This window comes from Pristiophorus japonicus, chromosome 12 (assembly GCF_044704955.1).
Source record: "Pristiophorus japonicus isolate sPriJap1 chromosome 12, sPriJap1.hap1, whole genome shotgun sequence".
Classification (NCBI taxonomy): Eukaryota; Metazoa; Chordata; class Chondrichthyes; family Pristiophoridae; genus Pristiophorus; species Pristiophorus japonicus.
This window is the reverse complement of record NC_091988.1, coordinates 197,507,854-197,531,835: the sequence shown is the minus strand read 5'-3', so window position 1 is coordinate 197,531,835 and position 23,982 is coordinate 197,507,854. Positions and strand designations below refer to the sequence as shown.

The window sequence follows — 23,982 nt, the reverse complement described above, 5'->3', positions numbered from 1 at the left end:
AAACTTGCATTTCTATAGCTCCTTTCATGACCACTGGACGTCCCAAAGCGCTTTACAGCCAATGAAATGTTTTTTCCAAATGTAATAACTGTTGTTAATGCAGGAAACACAGCAGCCAATTTGCACACAGCAAGCACCCACAAAGAGAAATGTGATAATGTCCAGATAATCTGTTTTAGGGATGTTGATTGAGGGATAAATATTGGCCCCAGGACACCGAGGATAACTCCCCTACTCTTCTTCCAAATAGTGCCATGGGATCTTTTACGTCCACCTGAGGGAACAGATGGGTCCTCGGTTTAACGTCTCATCTGAAAGACAGCATCTCTGACAGTGCAGCACTCCCTTAGCACTGCACTGGAGTGTCAGCCTGGATTTTTGTGCTCAAGTCTCTGGAGTGGGACTTGAACGAACAACCTTCTGACCCAGAGGCGAGTGTGCTACCCACTGAGCCACGGCTGACAATTATCTGGCTCGGTGTCAAATCTTGTCTGATTATACTCCTGCGAAGCGTCTTGGGACGTTTTACTGTGCTATATAAATGCAAGATGTCGTTACTATTGTTTAAGATTTGCATATGAGAAATCACCAATTGGGCAAGGATGAGAAGAATTGTGCCTCTGTGCCCTGGACCCAGAACTCAAGGGGAAGTGTCCCCAGGAGTGGAGAAATGTACCCAAAGCAAAAACTCTGAGTGCAGTTGAAACAGCACGCACTATAAATACTGCAGATGTGGTTTGGGGATTGCCCTGGTAATCTGTTCCAGTTTTGTTTCACATATTATGGCATTCGAAGCCCTCAATTAGATTTTGGCTTTGCAATCACTACTACACTGCACAGTAACCCGGCACTCCCAGACCCAAGAGTCCATTCATCTACTTGCATCTATATTAATAGAAACATAGAAATTTACAGCGCAGAAGGAGGCCATTTCAACCCATCGTGTCCGCGCCGGCCGACAAAGAGCCACACGGCCCTCAGTCAGCTGTCCTGAAGGTTACATATAAACCTATGAACAATGACGGACTGGTAAAGAGCATCCAGCCCAACCAGTCCGCCCCACACAACTGCAATACCCCATATATCGCAACATTTTGTACTCCACCCCACCCGGAGCCATGCATTCGCCCGGGAGAGGCAAAAAAACAGATAATAACCCAGGCCAATAGGGGGGGGGGGAAAATCTGGGAAAATTCCTCTCTGACCCATCCAGGCGATTGAAAGTAGTTCAGGAGATCACTCTGGACATTAGATTCCCTGAAGTATTTACCATCGTGTCTGCACCAGCCAACAAGAGGTTATTCAGTCTAATCCCACTTACCAGTTCTAGGTCCATAACCCTGCAGGTTACGGCACTTGAAGTGCCTATCAAAGCACCTTTTAAATGTGGTGAGGGTTTCTGCCTCTACCACCTTTCCAGGCAGTGAGTTCCAGACCCCCACTACCCTCTGCGTGAAGAAGCTTCTCCTCAAATCCCCTCCAAACCTTCCACCAACCACCTTAAACCTATGCCCCCTCGTAATTGACCCCTCCACCAAGGGAAATAGGCCCTTACTATCCACTATATCCAGGCCCCTCAAAATGTTATACAGCTCAATGAGGTCTCCCCTCAGCCTCCTCTATTCGAATGAGAACAAACCCAGCCTATCCAATCTGTCCTCGTAGCTAAGATTCTCCATTCCAGGCAGCACCCTCGTAAATCTCCTCTGCGCTCTCTCCAGTGCAATCACGTCCTTCCTATAATACGGCGACCAGAACTGCACGCTTTACTCCAGCTGTGGCCTAACCAGAGTATTATACAATTTAAGCATAACCTTCCTGCTCTTGTATTCTATACCTTGGCCAATAAAGGCAAGCGTTCCGTATACCTTCTTAACCATCTTATCCACCTGGCCTGCTACTTTCAGGGATCTGTGGACAAATGTATACCCTTTCCTTATTAGCCTTCCCCAAGTGCATTACCTCACACTTCTCCGAATTAAATTCCATTTGCCACTGTTCTGCCCACCTGACCAATAGATTGATATCCTCCTGCAGTCCATGATTATCCTCTTCATTATCAACCACACAGCCAATTTTAGTGGCATCTGCAAATATCTTAATCATACTGCCTATTTTCAAATCTAGATCATTGCTGTATACCACAAAAAGCAAGGGACCCAGTACTGAGCCCTGCGGAACCCCACTGGAAACATCCTTCCAGGCACAAAAATACCCATCAACCATTACCCTTTGCTTCCTACCTCGAAGCCAATTTTGGATCCAACTTGCCACTTTGCCCTGGATCCCATGTGTTTTTTACCTTCATAAGAACATAAGAAATAAGAGGAGTAGGCCATACGGCCCCTTGAGCCTGCTCCACCATCTAATAAGATCATGGCTAATCTGATCATGGACTCAGCTCCACTTCCCTGCCCACTCCCCATAACCTCTTATCATTTAAGAAGCTGTTTATTTTTGTCTTAAATTTATTCACTGACCCAGCTTCCACAGCTCTCTGAGACAACAAATTCCAGATTAACAACCCTCTGAGAGAAGAAATTTCTCCTCATCTCTGTTTTAAATGGGCAGCCCCTTATTCTAAGATCATGCCCTCTAGTTCTAGTCTCCCCCACCAGTGGAAACATCCTCTCTGCATCCACCTTGTCAAGCCCCCTCATAGGGGCCAAGTTTCCGGCCGCGCCGAAAACGGCGCATCCCCAAGCTGCACGCCTGTTCTTCGCGCCTAAAAGTGCGCATGAAAAAAACTGCAATATTCTCCGGCTCCTCGGAGCTCGATCTCTGCTTGGCGCGGCGCGCTCTTCACAGCGGGGGGCGGAGCCAAACACTCGCGCCGATTCTGTCAGCAGTGGGGGGCGGGTCTCATTTAAATGAGCCAACGTCGTGCCGGCAACCCTGCGCGTGCGCGTTGGAGCGTGCGCGCACGCGCAGTGTCAAACAAACATTGGCATTCGGCCATTTTTAAAGGGACTGGAGAAAAAGTGAAGATTTGTATCTTGGACCCTTGGAAAGGCTTGTAATTTAATTTTTTTGGTATCTTTGTGTGTGAGGGAGTGCTTTTAGCAGCACTGTTGAATAAATCACCTGCTGAAGTCAGTGAGTGCAGCTTTTCACTGCTAAACTTGCAGAACCGGTGCTGCATCGGTGCATGCAAATTAAGGACTGTGTGTTTTGAGAAATAAGAGTGCCAATTCAACTTTGCAATGGATCAACGTCCACCAAGAACAAAGAACTTCTTGCATGAGGAAGTAGAGATATTAGTCAACATAATTGAGCAGAGATGGCAGGAGCTAGATACCAGCATCAGAGGTCGCATAAAAGTGCCACCAAAAGAAATGAAGAAACGGTGGAACCAAGTTGCAGAAGATTACTGCGCAGTGGTGCATACCATGAGATCTGGAAGCCAGTGTAAAAAGAAATGGCATGACCTTGGTCAAGTAGTTAATGGAAGTAATATTTCCCATTTTTAATTTAATCGTAATTGTAACCTGGCTATCTGCATGTCCCACCTTGCAGACTGACACACTCTGTAAAAAGTTATATTTTACTCTTTGCAGAAGAAATTGGCCCACAACAAAAGGGAGGCAACTCGGACAGGAGGAGGCATGCCCAATCTGCATCCACTGACACCCTTGGAACAAAGGGTAGCTGCTATGATGAGCCCGTACATGGAGAAAAGCAATCAGTACAGCACAAGCTGGGCCCGCACGCGAGGAAGAGGGTAAGTCCTGAAAATGCATCGTGGCCCTTTAAATCAACCTGCTGCCTAACCTGCTATGTGTGAGAGTACTCATGCCACCCATCCGGCCCCCTCCCTTGCTGTTAAACATTTGTCTGTTCAGATGTATTTTGCAGAACATGTTGATGATGATGATGATGATGATGACGGTGCTGCTGCTGTCAACCCTGAGGGTACAGAACAAGAACCAGTACAACCAGCTGCGGACGAACCAGACTGAATGATGGCAGCGATGACTGAAATGTCTGCAGGGGAGAGCTTCCAAATTAATGTTTATGAGCCCCCATCAAGGGGCATCAGAGTTTCAACCCCTAGCATAGGTCTTGGTTCCACCTGCCACGCTTTCGCTTCCGATGTTGCGGGTCCCAGTGGTGCTGCTGGTATAATGCAGCATTCTACAGTCAGTGCACTATCATCCAAGCCTGCGCCTCCCTCTCGCACAGGTTCTGGTTCCACCTACTATGGTTTTGATTCCAACGCTGTGGGTCCCAGTGCTGCTGCTGATATCATGGAGCAGTTTACACCCATTCGTCCAACATCCCAGCCCACGGCTCACACTCGAATGCTGTCGTCTGGAACACCGAACGCCCCACCATCCCAGCCCGAGCCTCTCTCTCTAGTACTGCCGTCTGCAACACAGAGCGTCCTACCGTTCCAGCCCGAGCCTCTCTCTCTCGTTCTGCCGTCTGCAACACAAAGCATCCCACCGTTCCAGCCAGAGCCTCTCCCTCTAGTTCTGCCGTCTGCAACACAGAACATCCCACCATTCCAGCTCGAGCCTCTCCCTCCAGTTCTGCCGTCTGCAACACAGAGCATCCCACCATTCCAGCCGAGCCTCTCCCTCCAGTTCTGCCGTCTGGAACACAGAGTGTCCCACAGTCCGTGCCCGCGCCTCCCAGTGTAGTGGTGCCACGAGGCAGACCCAGGCAGAGAAGGAGATTGGAGACACGCTCTCCTGAGATGCAGCGTGCAACAGATGCGACTCAGGTTGTGGCATTGGGTATGGAGACCAATGAGCTTACCCGATCACTCATCAGTGCAGTGGGTGAAGAGTTGACGGTCCTGAGGGGAGAAATAGCAGTAATGACACGGGAACTTAGGGAGGGAATGTCCGAGGGAGTGCAATCGACGACACAGGCCGTCATGGAGGGCCTGGTTGAGGTAGCTGCTGCAATAAGAGCACACAGCCCAGCCAATCAAATGACACCCCCATGAGGGTGAACATTCACTGAGATGTGGATGAGAGACGGTTGCAGCCTTTCTTTGCTGCTTTTGTTCTTGTTCTTGATGTAGCTGTAGTAGCGTTTTTCAAATTGAAATTGTTTTGTAAGTTTTGTAACTTTACAACTTATAAGGGATCTTATGGTTTTTAAGTGATCTTATAGTGTAAATGCTCTCACATTTTTTTGTATCTTATTTAATTTTGCACCTAAAAAGTGATCCTGAAGTTTAAGTGTTCTTCAGAATGTAACATTTTTCACATAGAAATTGTTTTGTAACTTTACAAGTTTTTAAGTGATCTTCAAGAGTCATATTAAAAAGTATAGTTTGATACAACAAATATTTTATTACAGTGACGTTAACATTTCAAAAAAAAATGTTTTCATTAAAACTGTTTCATCTTCCATTAACACAACACAACGTAGGAACAACTGCAAAGAATAAACATATCCATGCGCAAAAGTGGTCGCAGAGCCCTCAGGCATCAGTAGTTGAAGCGTTCACGGATGAGCTGATGGCGCAAGGCTCGAGCAATTGTTAAAGGGGCACGATGGACGGCCCTCCTCCGACCTCGTGCTCCGGCATCAGGCACTTGCATGCTTTCCTGATCGTCGTTATCATCCACATCCTGCTCTTCCGTAATACTATCATCATGCACTGGACCCTCACGTAGGTCTTCTGGTTCCACTACCAGCTCCTGCTGCCTCATGATGGCTAAGTTATGAAGCATGAAGCACACAACAGTGAAGTGACGGGCAATCTGAGGAGAGTATAGCAACTGTCCTCCAGAATGGTCCAGGCATCGGAATCGCTGTTTCAATATGCCAAGGGTCCTCTCAATGATGCTGCGCGTCGCAATGTGCGCCATGTTGTATTGACGGTCAGTTTCTGTCCGTGTCACGCGTATGGGCGTCATGAGCCAGGTGGCCAGGCCGTACCCTTTGTCTCCCAGTAGCCAGCTCTGCCCTTCTGGCTGCTGCTCAAACATGTCAGATTGAACGCTGTCGCGTAGGATGAACGCATCGTGGGTGCTGCCAGGGTATCTCGCATCGACTGACATGATGCGCTGCTTGTCATCACACACGAGCTGCACATTGATAGAGTGGAAACCTTTCCTATTTCGGTACTGCTCAGAATCCTCCACGGGTGCTCGCAAGGCTATGTGGGTACAATCAATGCAGCCCTGTACCTTTGGGAAGCCGGCAATCCTGAAGAAGCCCACAGCCCTCTCATGGATCGCTTGTGCGGTCATTGGGAAATTGATGAAGTCATTCCTTCGCGCATCAAGTGCAGCCGTGACCTGGTAAACGCACGCATGTATTGCACGTTGAGAGATGGCACACACATCTCCAGTTGTAGCCTGAAACGATCCCGAGGCATAGAAAGAAAGTGCAGCTGTTACCTTCACTGCAACAGACAGGGCAGTTGGCGTTCTGCTTCTGGGCTGCAAATCTGCTCTCACCATATCACAGGTCTCAGTGACAACTTCTCTGCGAAAACGCAGCCTTTTCACACAATCAGCCTCGCTCATGTCCAGGTACAAGCGCCTGGCTCGATATTGTCGACGTGGGTAAGGTCTCCTGCCCATCAACCTACGGGCTACGACGTTCCTGGTGCGGTGAGCTCTAATCAATTCTCTCCTATGCAGTGAATTGATGGCGAACCATTGCATAATACGTGGTGTTGACAATGCAGCACCCATTCTACAAATTTAAGTATAAAATGGCTGCCTCTCCCTGTCCAAAGGTCCTCAGTCCCCCGCACAGCTCGAAGGCTGCTGCTGTATCTTTGGCTGCCGTCGAGCCACTGACGCCGCCCCTAAAGCGTGGCCGAATGGCCTCAAGCACCTTAAAGAGCTGCATGCGTCCGGTGTTGATTGTTTGGCTGCCGGCCAGCCACTGACGCCGCTGCTATTCCATGGCCGAATGGCCTCACGTCCGTCCGGTGTTGATTCTTCGTGGCCAGCCACTAAGAGAATGACGGCCTGCCTGAAGCACCACAGCTCAGCCCGAAGGCTGCTTGCTGCCGCTGTTGGGGCTGCCGTCGAGACACCGACGCCCCACCCCTGCCTGTCTCCAACATGAAAGGCCTGCCTGAAGCACAGCAGCTCGAAGGCTGCTGCTGTTTCACACAGGTAGGAACATGGTTTATTTAATCTTTTCTTTGCTTACAAATTTTTATTCAGGTTGGATTTATTTGTATAATATTTGTATAAGTATAACTAAGGATTGATTGTAGAATTTAATGACTTTCCTCCCCCCCCCCCCCACCCCCTCGTTCCCTACGCCTAATTTGTAACCTACGCCTGATTTTTAAAGTGTTGACAAGGTTTTTTCGAACGTACAAAAATCTTCACTTACTCCATTCTATGTTAGTTTGGAGTAAGTTTTCACTGCCTAAACTTTGGAAACAGGCGTAAGTGGCCAGACACGCCCCCTTTTGAAAAAAAAATTCTGTTCCAAAGTGAAACTGTTCTAACTGACTAGAACTGGAGCAAACTAAATGCCGGGAATTCAAATTTCTAAGATACTCTGTTCTAAACCGGTTGCTCCAAAAAAACAGGAGCAACTCAGGCCGAAACTTGGCCCCACAATCTTACACGTTTCGATAAGATCACCTCTCATTCTTCTGAATTCCAATGAGTAGAGGCCCAACCTACTCAATCTTTCCTCATAAGTCAACCCCCTCATCCCCGGAATCAACCTAGTGAAACTTCTCTGAACTGCCTCCAAAGCAAGTATATCCTTTCGTATATATGGAAACCAAAACTGCACGCAGTATTCCAGGTGTGGTCACACCAATACCTTATTTAGCTGTAGCAAGATTTCCCTGCTTTTATACTCCACCCCCTTTGCAATAAAGACCAATATACCATTGTCCTTCCTGATCACTTGCTGTACCTGCATACTATCCTTTTGTGTTTCATGCACAAGCACCCCCAGGTCCCGCTGTACTGCGGCATTTTGCAAGCTGTCTCCATTTAAATAATAACTTGCTCTTGATTTTTTCTGCCAAAGTGCATGATCTCACTCTCTCCAACATTATACTCCATCTGCCAAATTTTTGCCCATTCACTCGTGACCAGTCTGCCGTGTGGGACCTTATCAAAAGCGTTGCTAAAGTCCATATACACTACATCGTACGCACTACCCTCATCGACCCTCCTGGTTACCTCCTCGAAAAATTCAATCAGATTAGTCAAACACGATCTTCCCTTAACATAAGAACATAAGAAATAGGAACAGGAGTAGGCCATACGGCCCCTTGAACCTGCTCCGCCATTCAATAAGATCATGGCTGATCTGATCATGGACTCAGCTCCATTTCCCTGCCCGCTCCCCATAACCCCTTATCCCCTTATCATTTAAGAAACTGTCTATTCCTGTCTTAAATTTATTCAACGTCCCAGCTTCCACAGCTCTCTGAGGCAGATTTACAACCGTCTCCTCATTTGTTTTAATCTATGCTGACTGTCCCTGATTAATCCTTGCCTCTCTAAATATAGGTTTATCCTGTCCTTCAGGAATTTTTCCAATAATTTTCCCACCACTGAGGTTAGGCTGACTGGCCTGTAATTACTCGGGCTATCCCTTTCTCCCTTCTTAAACAAGGGTACCACATTAGCAGCACCGTGCCTGAATCCAAAGAGGACTGGAAAATGATGGTCAAGGCTTCTGCTATTTCCTCTTTTGCTTCACTCAACAACCCTGGGATGCATTTCAACTGGGCCTGGGGACTTATCCACTTTCAAAGCTGCTAAACCCCTTAATACCTTCTCTCTCACTATGTTTATTTCATCCAGAATTTCACACTCCTCCTCGACAGCAGCTTCTGCATTGCCCCTTACCTTTGTGAAAACAGACGCAAAGTATTCATTAAGAACCATACCCACATCTTCTGCCTTCACACAGATTACCCTCATAGTCTCGAATAGGCCGTATCCTTTCTTTAGTTATCCTCTTGCTCTTAATATATTTATAGAACATCTTTGGGTTTTCCTTAATTTTTACTTGCCAAGAATTTTTCATGCTCTCTCTTAGCATTCCTAATATCCTTTTTAATTTCACCTCTGAACTTTCTATATTCTTCCAGAGATTCTACAGTATTTAGCTGTTGGTATATGACATATGCTTCCCTTTTTTTCTTTATTCTCCCCTGCAAGTCCCTAGACATCCAGGGGGCTCTAGAATTGTTACTACCACCCTTTTTCTTTAAGGGCACATGCTTGGCCTGAGCCCTCCGGATCTCCTCCTTGAAAGCCTCCCACTGTTCCGACACTGATTTACCTACAAGTGCTGTTTCCAGTCCATTGTGGCCAAATCACTTCTCAACTTAGCAAAGTTAGCTTTTTCCCAATTTGGGACTTTTATTCCTGGTTTATGCTTGTCCTTATCCATAACTACCTTGAATCTGACTGAATTATGGTTACTAGCACCCAAGTGCTCTCCCACTGATACCCCTTCCACCTGCCCAGCCTCATTCACCAGAACCGCCCCCTCCCATGCTGGGCTTGTTACATACTGATTTAAAAAGTTCTCTTGAACGTATTTTAGGAATTCCGCACCCTCATATACCCCTCACACTATAATCTATACACATCTTCTACAATATATACAGGAACCTAGATTAGTAAGCTTGCATTGATCCCAGACACTGAAGCGTAAACAAATTGTAACTTGTTGGAACGAATTTATATGAAATGGTCAAAATAGAACAGATGTCGGACCAGAGCCATGTATGTTCACAGCACAAAAGGCCCAGTGCATCTGTGCTGATGCTTTAATGGAGATATCCAAATTAATTCCAGTGCCTGTTCTCTGCCCACAAGTCTAGTATCTTCTTCTATTACAAATGCAGATCTCCTCTCTGCCCCAACACTTCCTGCGGCCAAGCATTTTAATAATTCTCCACGTAAAGTAATTCCTCCCAAAGTCTTTTAGCGGCAATTTTAAACTGATCCCCCCCCTCGTCACAGCCTCCCCGACTCGAGAGAACAGTCTTTCCCTATTCAGCCTAATAAATCCCTCAGCTGGATGGAATGGTTGCTGCCACGAACACAAGATATCACCAATAGCAAACTTTCAATGGAAAAGCAATGCAGAAGGAACGGAAGATATGACTGAATTGGTAAGCCAGGTTTGATTCCCAGTCTGCTGACTGAACAGATTTAAGCCAGAGAGTAGTTACGATGTTATATCATAAGAATTAGGAGCGGGAGTAGGCCATACGGCCCCTCGTGCCTGCTCCACCATTCAATAAGATCATGGCGATCTTCTACCTCAATTTTACTTACCTGCAGGATCCCCATATCCATTGATTCCCCGAGAGTCCAAGGGCCCAACATTGCCCAAGGCGTTTTTTTCGGCGCACTGACATGAACGCGCCGACTTTGTGCGCTGGAAAGGGTGCCAGAAAAGAAAGTCCCCATCCTGGCTGCTCTTTGGAGTCCCGGCATGGCGTGCAGTCTGAAGGGGGAGGGGCGGAGCAACAGGCCAGCGCAGAAAGCACTGCCGGCACCCGCGCGCATGCTCAGTGAGGGCTGCGCGCATGCTCCTGCCCTCCCAGTGTGTCCTGCGGGCTTTGAACAGGACCCGCAGCCCCATCCCCGGCCGAAGGGACGCCCGATCTCGCCACACCCTGTCCCCGGCCGAGTGGCCTCCCGCACCGGCCGGCCTGGTGAATTTTTGATTTAGTGGTGTGAGTGCTTGAGAGTTTTGATTGGGGGGACGGAGGCGGAGGAGAGTTTTGGGGGGGGGGGGGGGGGGAAAGAGAGGAGGAGTTTTTTTGGGGGGGGAAGGAGGGAGAGAAAGAGTGTATGGGGGGTGTGGAGGGAAGAGAAAGAGTGTTTTGTATACCAGCATCTCTCTCTCTCTCTGGCTACCCCCCCCCCCCCGGTGACATCGCGGCCAGCAGCTCGTATTTCTCCGGTAGGATTTACTTCATTTTTATTAGTATTTTAATTGTTTGAGCTTTTCCTTGCAATGTTTGGTGCTTGGTTGTTGAGGTCCTCTCCAGTTCCCTTCTCTCCCCTATCCCTGCCCTAATGTCTGCCGAATGTGCACTGCTTTTTCTTCACTGTCCACAAGGTTTTTCAGAGCTGGCCACATAAGTGGATTTGGAGTGAGTTTTTGCTGGCCAAAGTGGCATAAATGGCCAAAACTGGCGTAAGTATCTGGGAACGCCCCCATATTGAAAGAAAAACCTGGCCTAAAAAAAATCGTACCTAACTGACTTACTCTGGAGCAAATCTTTGGGGGAAAATGGCATTTTTTAAACTTAGGCCAGAAAAAACAACTTACTCCAAAAAAATTGATGCAAGTCATGGCCAAAATTGGGCCGCAAACATCTATCTATCTCAGCCTTGAATATATTCAATGACTCAGCATCCACAGCCCTTTGGGGCAGAGAATTCCAAAGACTCACAACCCTTTGAGTGCAGAAATTCCTCCTCATCTCAGTCTTAAATGGCCGACCCCTTACCCGGAGACTGTGCCCCCCCAGTTCTACAGTCTTCAGCCAGGGGAAAACAGCCTCTCAGCACTTAACCTGTCAAGCCCCCTCAGAATCTTGTATGTTTCAATGAGATCACCTCATTCTTCTAAACTCCAGAGAGTATTGGCCCAAATTTCTCCTCAAGGACAATCCTCTCATCCCAGGAATCAATCTAGTGAACCTTTGTTGCACCACCTCTATGGCAAGTATATCCTTTATTAGATACAGACTACTGATCCCAGGTTTGATCCCCAGTATGCTACGTTAACAGATCTAAGCCAGAGAGTAGTCACGATGTTATAAATGGCTTCTGTACGCTTGAACTAGATCGAGAGAAGTAAACAATATTAGCCAGGGTCCCGGCTCCTAATCGCTTATCCAGCAGCCCCTGGTGAAAGATGCTTTGGTGCGGAAACAGTGCAAGGACAGGTGTGCCTTCAGCTGCCCGAGTCCTAAGCACTAGAATTCCCTCCCTAATCCTCTCCACCTCTCTCTTCTACTTTAAGACGCTCCTTAAAACCAACCACACCCGTCCGAATATATTCTTGTCTCTCATAATCAAATTTTGTTTGATAAACCTTGGGATGTTTTACTGTGCTAAAGTCACCAAGTGAAGAACATAACTCTCAGAATCTGCTCCAACTTTGCTCCAGTTATTTATGTGCTTGCCTAAACACTTTTTATTTTACACAAGAACATAAAGTACAGAACTCGAAAGCACCCATTCAGCTTACCCTTTCACTAAAGTTCACGTACAATTTGGTCCAACGTGCACTCTCCCCATTGCTCCAGTGGCCCGTGGAGGGTGATGGGAAGAGCCAGGGGTAAGGCCTCTGGAATTTCATACCCCAATTCCTAAAGGTAATAAATCCAAAGGCTCCAGAATGACCCGTCTTAAAATTCCATGTACAAGCCCAAAACAACTGCACTCCATAAACACATGACATGGTCCAGCAGAACTGGAAACTCAGTTTATGCAACAGGTTTGACAGAATCCTAGGTACATTCCATTCAAATCGAATTCCCCTTTTAAAACTATAGAATGATACAGGGCAGAAGCAGCTGATTCGGCCCATCGTGCCTGTGCCAGCTCTTTGAAAGAGCGATCCAAATAGTCCCACTCTCCCTGCTCTTTCCTCATAGCCCTGAAAACTCTCCCCCTCCAGCATTTATCCAATTCCCTTTTGAAAGTTACTATTGCTGCCCTTTCAGGCAGTGTGTTCCCTCAATGTTGCCTCTAGTTCTTTTGCCAATGACCTTAAATCTGTGTCCTTGGTGATTGACTCTCCTGCCACTGGAAATAGATTCTCCTCCTTTATTTTATCAAACCCCTTCATGATTTTGGGCACTAGCACAGGCAATTTACTATATATTCATTCTATAATAATCATCGGGCCAGTCAATATTATATACGGTGTAGACTCGTATATAAATAAAAATCTTGCATCAGACCTGCACACAAGCTTCCTTTCCCACTGCCACGATTTCTTTACTTGCCCCATTACCATCTCCTTTCGCCTCGCACTATCATTCCTTTTGTCATTTAATCTCTCCTGCCTCCCACCCTATCACAGACCTTGCCTTTTCTTCTTTCCCCCACTCCCCCCTTTTCTCTGCCTCCGTCCTTGCATAAAATCTGTTACATCCCTAACTTTTTCCAGTTCTGATGAAGGGTCACCGACCTGAAACGTTAACTCTGCTTCTCTCTCCACAGACGCTGCCTGACCCGCTGAGTGTTTCCAGCATTTTCACTTTTAATGCCACAATTTTTGGTCATCTCCTTGTGCCAACAATCACTATTGTAAATTACGGTGTCAACATTTCCCATTCAATTCTGCTCTGCCTGCTGTCACGTTGTAGATGTTGTAAGCTCTGATCACCAGGCCTCGCTGTGGAGCATGGCTGAAGTTTCTCCCGACTGGTGTATAAGAAATAACATATTTATCAACTGACAACAGGTAACAGCACAGGAATCTGTATTCACAATATACATTCATTCTACAATAATCATCTGGCTAGTTAATATTATATACGGTATAGGTTCGGAAATGGGAGAACTGAATGAGTGCTAATTTTGCCTGTACACAGTTGCCCATCATGACATTAAAGCATGTGTGAATACAGTGCAGGCACAGTTAGTACAAATTACATAAGAACATAAGAATTAGGAGCAGGAGGAGGCCATACGGCCCCTCGAGCCTGCTTCACCATTCAATAAGATCATGGCTGACCATCGAACTCAACTCCACTTTCCCGCCCGATCTCCATCTCAGTCTTAAATTCCTCCTCATCTCAGTCTTAAATGGCCAACTCCTTATCCCGAGACTGTGCCCCCTGGTTCTAGACTCCCCAGCCAGGGGAAACAGCCTCTCAGCATCTACCCTGTCAATCCTCCTCAGAATCTTACATGTTTCAATGAGATCACCTCTCATTCTTCTAAACTCCAGGGAGTATCAGCCCATTCTACTCAATGTGTGAGGAGGACACAAAAAATCTGCAAAAAGATATAGACAGGCTACGTGAGTGGGCAAAAATTTGGCAGATGGTGTATAATGTTGGAAATTGTGAGGTCTTGCACTTTGGCAGAAAAATTCAAAGAGCAAGTTATTATTTAAGTGGAGAAAGATTGCAAAGTGCCGCAGTACAGCAGGAGCTGGGGGGTACTTGTGCATGAAATGCAAAAGGATCGTGTGCAAGTACAGCAAGTGATCAGGAAGGCCAATGGTATCTTGGCCTTTATTGCAAAGAGGATGGAGTATAAAAGCAGGGAAGTCTTGCTATAGCTATATAAGGCATAGATGAGGCCACACCTGGAATACTGCGTGCAGTCTTGGTTTCCATATTTACGAAAGGATATACTTGCTTTGGAGGCAGTTCAGAGAAGGTTCACTAGGTTGATTCCGGGGATGAGGGGGTTGACTTATGAGGAAAGGTTAAGTAGATTGGGCCGCTACTCATTGGAATTCAGAAGAATGAGAGGTGACCTTATCGAAATGTATAAGATTATGAGGGGGCTTGACAAGGTGGATGTTTCCACTGATGGGGAAGATTAGAACTAGGGGGGTGCCCATTTAAAACAGAGATGAGGAGAAATTTCTTCTCTGAGAGGTTTGTAAATCTGTGGAATTCATTGCCTCAGAGAGCTGAGACATTGAATAAATTTAAGACAGAAATAGACAGTTTCTTAAACGATATGGGGAGCGGGCGGGGAAGTGGAGCTGAGTCTATGATCAGATCAGCCATGATCTTATTGAATGGCGGAGCAGGCTCGAGAGGTCGTATGGCCTACTCCTTATGTAATCTCTCCTCATAGGACAACTCTCTCATCCCAGGAATCAATCTCGTGAACCGTCGTTGCACTGCCTCCACGGTAAGTGTATCCGTCCTCAGATAAGGATACCAAAAAACTGTGCATAGTTTACAAGGTGCATCTTTTGGCACTGTGAATGAGGGCCTTCCTCACTGAACTGCAAAGGCCCACACAGGGCTGCAATGGCAAAGTGGCACTGCTAGCCGGTAAAGAGCCGTAAGCTTGAACTGCCTGTGATCGAAGTCAAGACAGTGAACCTGACACAAGTGCTAGGATCTGGGGCCATTTAGCTTGTCGCCGGCAGCACCCTGCCCTTGGAGGCTTCCAGCAATCAATGCGCCCGCTAATATTTTTTGGGTACGCAGTCCCTGCGCGGCCCGTTCCAAACTTCGTGCACGCACAAAATCCCTGATTTGAAAAGCCGGTCTCGGGCTGCACTGGATCTCCAAACAGCCGAGGTCATGAAAGGCATTATATGAATGCGAGGTTTGTCAGCTCAAAATCCTCTCTCCAAATACGACCCACATTCAGGCGGAGAAAACCAAAATAATTGTACTGGTGGGTGATTATCAAGGTGCAACTGGCCATCGAACGAACACTTCATACACTCATCATTACACTTTACTGAGATCCTAGCAGCAACACTGCTCACTGGCTACAACAATGACACAGTACCAGCAGCTATTGTTGTTCCTCTTTTTAAGAATAGGAAGTTAAAGACATTTGCGTCATGACAGTCTCAAGCGTGTACACTACAATAAAAGTTACAGAATGCAACATCAATTATAAACCCTTTGCCATACCCGAAGTAGCCATCACAGCACTGCTGCATATTTACTAGGCTTGTCAAATTACATTATTCCAGCAACTGATAGTATATCTCTATCTGCCCTATCTCCTCTGGTGGGGGGAGACTAGAACAAGGGGGAATCACCTTAAAATTAGAGCTCAGCCGTTCAGAGGGTGATGTCTTCTTCACACAAAGGGTCGTAGAAATCTGGAACTCTCTCCCCCCAAAAGCTGTTGAGGCTGGGGGGGGGGGGGGGGGGGGGGAACAATTGAACAAACTAAGTTGGATAGACTTTCATTAGGCAAGGGTATTGAAGATTACAGAACCAAAGATGGGAGTTACAATACACATCAGCCATGGTCTAATGGGATGGCGGAACAAGCTCGAGGGGCTAACTGGCCTCCTCCTGTTCCTGTGACGACCTTGCAGGGTGAGAATCACAACCAAACCAGCTTCTGATGTCCACACAACCCTTGGTCAGGTGGAGGAACCCTGGCTGGTTCTCCTCGCACCCCCACCACCTCCCTAACCCAGGGTCCCTGGTGCTAAATGCACCAGCCTTCGTTCCACCTCAGCTGATAGCTAGTTTTAAAGCTCTCAGTTGCCACAGCAGTTTACGAGGGCTGAGGACTTTTAGAAAAAAGTGTAGGCTTTGAGGAGATTTGAGTGAGGCTGTTAAAATAATGAAAGGAAAGATTCTGTCCACATGGACAGACCTTTTGAGCTGATGGGATAGGGGGAGCATGGGGATAAATGATAGAATCATAGAATGATACAGCACAGAAGGAGATCCTGCTCTTTGGTAGAGCTATCCACTCTTTCCCTTAGCCCTGTAATTTTTTTTCCCCTTCAAGTATTTATCCAATTCCCGTTTGAAAGTCACGATTAAATCAGCTCCCACCGCCCTTTCAGGCAGCGCGTTCCAGATCACAACAACTCGCTGAGAAAAAACAATGTTTCCTCATGTTGCTTCTGGTTCTTTTGCCAATCACCTTAAATCTGCGTCTACTGGTTACTGACCCTCCTGCCACTGGAAACAGTTGCTCCTTATTTATTTTATTTGTGATTTTGAACACCTCTATCAAAGCTCCTCTTAACCTTCTCCTGCACCGAGGAGAACAACCCCAGCTTCTCTACATAACTTAAGTCCCTCATCCCTGGTACCATTCCAGTAAATCCCCTCTGCACCCTCTCCAAGGCCGTGACATCCTTCCTAAACTGTGGAGCCCAGAATTGGACACAATACTCCAGCTGGGGCCGAACCAGTGATTTATAAAGGTTTAGCAAATCTTCCTTAATTTTGTACTCTATTAACAAAGTCAAGGATCCCATATGTTTTTTTAACAGCCTTCTGAACTTGTTCTGCCACCGTCAAAGATCCCTGTACATACACCCCCAGATCCCTCTGACCCTGCACCCCCGAAAATTGTACCATTAAGTTGATGTTGCCTCTCCTCACCAAAATGCATCCCTTCGCACTTCTCTGCATTGAATTTTATCCGCCATGTGTCTGCCCATTTCACCAGTCTGTCTGTATCCTCCTGACGTCTGTTACTATCCTCCTCACTGTTTACTACATCTCTGAGTTTTGTATCGTCTGCAAGTTTTGAAATTATGCCCTAACCCTAACCTAAGTCCAGGTCATTAATATACATCAGAAAGAGCAATGGTCCTAATACCAACCCCAGCCATTTGCCCCCTCGGGCCTGCTCCGCCATTCAATAAGATCATGGCCAATCCGATCTTGGCCTCAACTCCACTTCCCTGCCCGCTCCCCATAACCGTTCACTTCCTTATCGTTCAAAAATCTGTCTATCTCCATCTTAAATATATTCAATGACCCAGCCTCCACAGCTCTCTGGGGCAGAGAATTCCACAGATTCACGATCCTCTGAGAGAAGAAATTCCTCCTCGTCTCAGATCTAAATGGGTGATTCCTTATTCTGAAACTATGCCCCCGAGTTCTGGATTCCATGAGTAGAAACATCCTCTTAGCATCTACCTTGTCGAGCCCCCTCATCTTATATGTTTCAATAAGGTCAACTCTCATTTTTCTAAACTCCAATGAGTATATAGGCCCAACCTGATCATCCACTGCATAACTCCCTCCAGTCTGAAAAAGGACCGTTCACCACTACTCTCTGCTTTCTGCTTCTCAGCCAATTTTGTATGCATGCTGCCACTGTCCCTTTAATCCCAAGGCCTTTAATTTTGCAAACAAATCTATTATGTGGTACTTTATCAAACGCCTTTTGAAAGTCCAGATACACACCAACCGCATTACCCTCATCAACCCTCTCCGTTACTTCATCAAAGAACTCGATCACATTAGGCAATCACGATTATTATGCCAGCAACAAAATTATGCCAGAATAGAGCAAGATGTTAGGGGATTCTTGTTTTCACAGAGTAATCAACCTCTGGAATAAGTTGCCATCATGTGCTGTAAGCATTCAAAAGGGAGATGGATGAGTTCCCTGAATGTGGGTAGGTGGATATAGGGTGATGTTACCCCCACTGATCACACGGGGGGGGGAGGGGAGGTTACCCCCACTGATCACACCAGGGGGGGGGGGGGGGGAGGGGAGATTACCTCCACTGATCACACGGGGGGGGGGTAAAGAGGGGTTACCCCCACTGATCACACGGGGGTGGGGGGAGGGGTTACCCCCACTGATCACGGGGGGGGGAGGGGAGGTTACCCCCACTGATCACACGGGGGGAGGGGGGGTTTACCCCCACTGATCACACACGGGGGGGGAGGTGGGGTTTTACCCCCACTGATCACACGGGGGGGGAGGGGAGGTTACCCCCACTGATCACACGGGGGGAGGGGGGGGTTTACCCCCACTGATCACACGGGGGGGGGGGGAGGGGTTACCCCCACTGATCACGGGGGGGGAGGGGAGGTTACCCCCACTGATCACACGGGGGGAGGGGGGGGGTTACCCCCACTGATCACACGGTGGGGGGGGGGGAGGGGTTACCCCCACTGATCACACGGTGGGGGGGGGGGGGGAGGGGTTACCTCCACTGATCACACGGGGGGGGGAGGGGTTACCCCCACTGATCACGGGGGGGGAGGGGAGGTTACCCCCACTGATCACACGGGGGGAGGGGGGGGGTTACCCCCACTGATCACACGGGGGGAGGGGGGAGGTTACCCCCACTGATCACGGGGGGGGAGGGGAGGTTACCCCCACTGATCACACGGGGGGAGGGGGGGGGTTACCCCCACTGATCACACGGTGGGGGGGGGGGGGGGAGGGGTTACCTCCACTGATCACACGGGGGGGGGAGGGGTTACCCCCACTGATCACGGGGGGGGGGGGGGAGGGGAGGTTACCCCCACTGATCACACGGGGGGAGGGGGGGGTTTACCCCCACTGATCACACGGGGGGAGGGGGGGGAGGTTACCCCCACTGATCACACGGGGGGGGAGGGGAGGTTACCCCCACTGATCACACGGGGGGAGGGGGGGGTTTACCCCCACTGATCACGGGGGGGAGAGGGGAGGTTACCCCCACTGATCACACGGGGGAGGGGGGGTTTTACCCCCCTGATTACCTGAGGGGGGAGGGGGGGTTACACGGTATCACGGGTGGGTCACAGTGGGGAAGGGGGCACACACTGGGGTCACTGGAGGGCTCGGGGGTCATTGGGCGGCCTCTGTGGGGGCGTGTGCCCTCCGTCCCCTACCCTACCCTACCCTACCCCTACAGTGCCGGGCCCCGCTACATACACACACACACACTCTCTCTCTCTCACCGCCGCGGGTGCCGCCGCTGCACCTCCTCCATCGCTCGCGCCGCTGCCGCTGCCGCCGCCGCTCGCTCCACTTCCGCCTCCCACCGGAAACCCCGCACGGCCCGCGGGACGTCACCAGCGGGGCGGACGTGACGTCCGCAGGCCCCTGCGGGGCGGAAGTGCGGTGTGTTCACCTGCAGGACCTGGGACACCTGCCCTGCACCCAGCCTCTGCCCTTGCCCCCTGTGTTCCATTGCACCCTTCTCCCCTTCTGCTCCCCTCTGCCCTTCTTCACAGAGGTGTTTAAAATCCTAACAGGTTGTGATAGAGTAAACAAAGAGAAACTGCCCCCCCATTGGCGGGTTGGTAACCCGAGGGCACAGAGCCAGAGGCGACATGTGAAAAACCTTTTAACACAAGTGGTTGTGGTCTGCAATGCACTGCTGAGAGGGTGATGGATACAGATTCAATAGTAGCCTTCGGATGAGACGTTAAACCGAGGCCCCGTCTGCTCCCTCAGGTGGATGTAAAAGATCCCGTGGCCCTACTTCGAAGAAGAGCGGGGGAGTTCTCCCCGGTGTCCTGGGGCCAATATTTATCCCTCAATCAACATCACTAAAAACAGATTATCGGGTCATTATCATAATTGCTGTTTGTGGGAGCTTGCTGTGTGCAAATTGGCTGCCGCATTTCCTACATCATCGGCAGTCCCTTGGAATCGAGGAAGACTTGCTTCCAGTCTTAAAATGAGTCCTTAGATGGCTGAACAGTCCAATATGAGAGCCACAGTCTCTTGTCACAGGTGGGACGGACAGTCGTTGAGGGAAAGGGTGGGTGGGACTGGTTTACCACACGCTGCCTGCGTTTGATTTCTGCATGCTCTCGGCGATGAGACTCGAGGTGCTCAGCGCCCTCCCGGATGCACTTCCTCCACGTAGGGCAGTCTTGGGCCAGGGACTCCCAGGTGTCAGTGGGAATGTTGCACTTTTTCCGGGAGCTTTGAGGGTGCCCCTGTAACGTTTCCGCTGTCCACCTTTGGCTCATTTGCCGTGAAGGAGTTCCGAGTCGAGCGCTTGCTTTGGGAGTCTCGTGTCGGGCATGCGTACAATGTGGCCTGTCCAGCGGAACTGATCAAGTGTGGTCAGTGCTTCAATGCTGGGGATGTTGGCCTGGTCGAGGACGCTAACGTTGGCGCTGGGGATTTTTAGGATCTTGAGGAGACATCATTGGTGGTATTTATCCAGCGATTTGAGGTGTCTACTGTACATGGTCCGTGTCTCTGAGCCATACAGGAGGGCGGGTATTACTACGGCCCTGTAGACCATGAGTTTGGTGGCAGATTTAAGGGCCTGATCTTCAAACACTCTTTTCCTCAGGCAGCCGAAGGCAGCACTGGCGCACTGGAGGCGGTGTTGAATCTCGTCGTCAATGTCTGCTCTTGTTGATAAGCGGCTCCCGAGGTATGGGAAATGGTCCACGTTGTCCAGGGCTGCGCCGTGGATCTTGATGATTGAGGGGAAGTGCTGTGCAATGAGGACAGGCTGGTGGAGGACCTTTGTCTTACGGATGTTTGGTGTAATGCCTATGCTTTCATATGCCTCAGTAAATACGTTGACTATGACTTGGAGTTCAGCCTCTGCATGTGCGCAGACTCCGGCTTCGTCCGCGTACTGTAGCTCGACGACAGAGATTGTGGTGGTCTTGGACCTGGCCTGGAGACGAGGAAGGTTGAACAGGTTCCCACTGGTTTAGTTCCACTCCAGCTTATTAACTGTGAGGTGGAGCATGGCAGCGAGGAAGATTGAGAAGAGGGCTGGGGCGATGACACAGCTTTATTTGGCACCGGTCCGGCCATGGATTGGGTCTGTAATGGATCCGTTGGTAAGGATCACGCAGCAGGCAGAGGATGGTGCCGAACATTTGGGGGCATCCGAAGCAGGAGGAGGATGCTCCATCGATCCTCACGGTTGACATTGTCAAAGGCCTTTGTAAGGTCACAGAAGGTCATGTATAACGACTGGCGCTGTTCCCTGCATTTTTCCTGCAGTTGTCGCGCTGCAAAGATCAGGTCCGTTGTGTCCCGTAGGGGACGAAATCCGCACTGTGACTCCGGGAGGAGCTCCTCGGCCACAGGGAGAAGATGGTTGAGGAGGACACAAGTGACGACTTCCAGCCGCGTTTCCTACATTACAACAGTGACTGCAATCCAAAAACTACTCCATTGACTGTAAAGTGCTTTGGGACATCCGGTGCTCCTGAAAGGTCTTTCTTCCAAAAAGGAACTGGATAAATACTTGAAGGAGAAAAAATTGCAGGGCTTGGGGAAAGTACGGGGGAATGGGACTAACTGGATTGCTCTTCGATAGAGCTGGCACAGACTCAATGGGCCGAATGGCACCCTTCTGTGGCGTACTCAGAAGGGTGCCATTCTGGGTTCACCCAGAGAGTGGTGAACCTGTGGAATTCTCTACCACAGAAAGTTGTTGAGGCCAATTCACTAAATATATTCAAAAAGGAGTTAGATGAAGTCCTTACTACTAGGGGAATCAAGGGGTATGGTGAGAAAGCAGGAATGGGGTACTGAAGTTGCATGTTCAGCCATGAACTCATTGAATGGCGGTGCAGGCTAGAAGGGCCGAATGGCCTACTCCTGCACCTATTTTCTATGTTTCTATATACTATTCTATGATTCTATCGGCTCATGTGGAGAATAAATGCAGGCAAGGACTGGTTGGGCTGAATGGCCTGTTTCTGTGCAGCAAATTCTCTGCAATTACCTATTGCTCCTAAACATAGAAACATAGAAAATAGGTGCAGGAGTAGGTCATTCGGCCCTTCGAGCCTGCACCACCATTCAATAAGATAATGGCTGATCATTCAACTTCAGTACCCTATTCCTGCTTTCTCTCCATACCCCTTGATCTCTTTAGCCGTAGGGGCCACATCTAACTCCCTTTTGAATATATCCAACGAACTGGACTCAACAACTTTCTGTGGTAGAGAATTCCACAGGTTCACAATTCTCTGGGTGAAGAAGTTTCTCCTCATCTCGGTCCTAAATGGCTTACCCCTTATCCTTAGACTGTGACCCCTGGTTCTGGACTTCCCCAACATCGGGAACAATTCTTCCTGCATCTAACCTGTCCAATCCCGTCAGAATTTTATATGTTTCTATGAGATCCCCTCTCATCCTTCTAAATTCCATTGAATATAAGCCTAGTCGACCCAGTCTTTCTTCATATGTCAGTCCCGCCATCCCGGGAATCAGTCTGGTGAACCTTCGCTGCACTCCCTCAATAGCAAGAATGTCCTTCCTCAGATTAGGAGACCAAAATTGTGCACAATATTCAAGGTGTGACCTCACCAAGACCCTCTACAATTGTAGTAAGATCTCCCTGCTCCGATACTGAAATCCTCTCGCTATGAAGGCCAACATGTCATTTGCCTTCTTCACCGCCTGCTGTACCTTCTTCACCGCCACCTCCTGCCTGAGACCAGCTGCCAATGCGCTGGACTAAACTCCTCTCAGCAACCCATCCAGGACCAATGGCGAGAATTTCAGTCTCTGCACTCTGTGCTAGTGAAAGTTCGTAATAGGAATCATTGAATGATCATAGAATGGTTACAGCATGGAAGAAGGACATTTGACCCATCGAGCCCATGCCGACTCTCAGCTAGTCCCACTCCCCTGCCCTTTCCGCATGGACCTGCAATTTTTTTTGAGGAGAAATTTCTTCACTCAGAGGGTGGTGAATCTTTGGAATTCTCTACCCCAGAGGGCTATGGAGGCTCAGTCATTGAGTATATTCACGGCAGAGATGGATAGATTTTTGGATATTAAGAGAATCAAGGGATATGGGGACGGGGTGTGAAAATGGAGTTGAGGTAGAAGATCAGCCATGATTTTATTGAATGGTGGAGCAGGCTCGAGGGGCCGAATGGCCGATTCCTGCTCCTAATCCTTATGTTCTTATGGTCTCATTGAATGGCAGGGAAGGCTTGAGGAGCCCTATGATCTAAATCCGGCTCCTATTTCTTATGTTCTTATTGCTGTTCCTGGGAGCTTGCTGTACGCAAATTGCCTGTCACGTTTCATACATTGCAACAGCGACTACACTTACACTTTGGGACTTTCTCAGATCGTTAAAGGTGCTATATAAACGCAAATCTTTCTCTTTTTTTCAATTTAAAAACTGTACAACAACAACGATTTGTATTTATATAGCACCTTTAACATTGTGAAACGTCCCAAGCTGCTTCACAAGAGTATTATGTGATTTAAACAATTTGATATCGCATAAATAGAAATTAGCGCAGGTGACCAAAAGCTTGGTCAAAGAGGTAGGTTTTAAGGAGCGTCTTGAAGGAGGACAGAGAGGTAGAGAGGCGGAGAGGTTTAGGGAGGGAGTTCCAGAGCTTGGGTTCCAGGCAACAGAAGGCACGGCCACCAATGGTTGAGCGATTATAATCAGGACAGAATTTGAGTTGCGCAGATAGCTCGGGGGGTTGTGGGGTTAGAGGAGATTGCAGAGATAGTGAGGGGCGAGGCCATGGAGGGATTTGAAAACAAGGAAGAGTACTTTGAAATCGAGGTGTTGCTTAACCGGAAGCCAATGTATGTCAGCGAGCACAGGGGTGATGGGTGAGTGGGACTTGGTGCGCGTTAGGACACGGACAGCCGA

General features: G+C 48.6%; 1 protein-coding gene across 2 annotated transcripts in view; it reads right to left on the bottom strand.

The window, feature by feature from the left end:
- The window catches only part of LOC139277648 (serine/threonine-protein kinase 3/4), a 206,604-nt gene extending 187,210 nt beyond the window's left edge, over nucleotides 1-19,394 (bottom strand). For both annotated transcript variants that reach the window (XM_070896398.1, XM_070896399.1), the window contains exon 1: nucleotides 19,322-19,394. In XM_070896398.1, coding sequence (XP_070752499.1) covers nucleotides 19,322-19,353 — 32 coding nt within the window. In that variant the 5' untranslated portion in view covers nucleotides 19,354-19,394. The remainder of the gene's footprint in view (nucleotides 1-19,321) is intronic.
- Nucleotides 19,395-23,982: the final 4,588 nt, after the last annotated feature.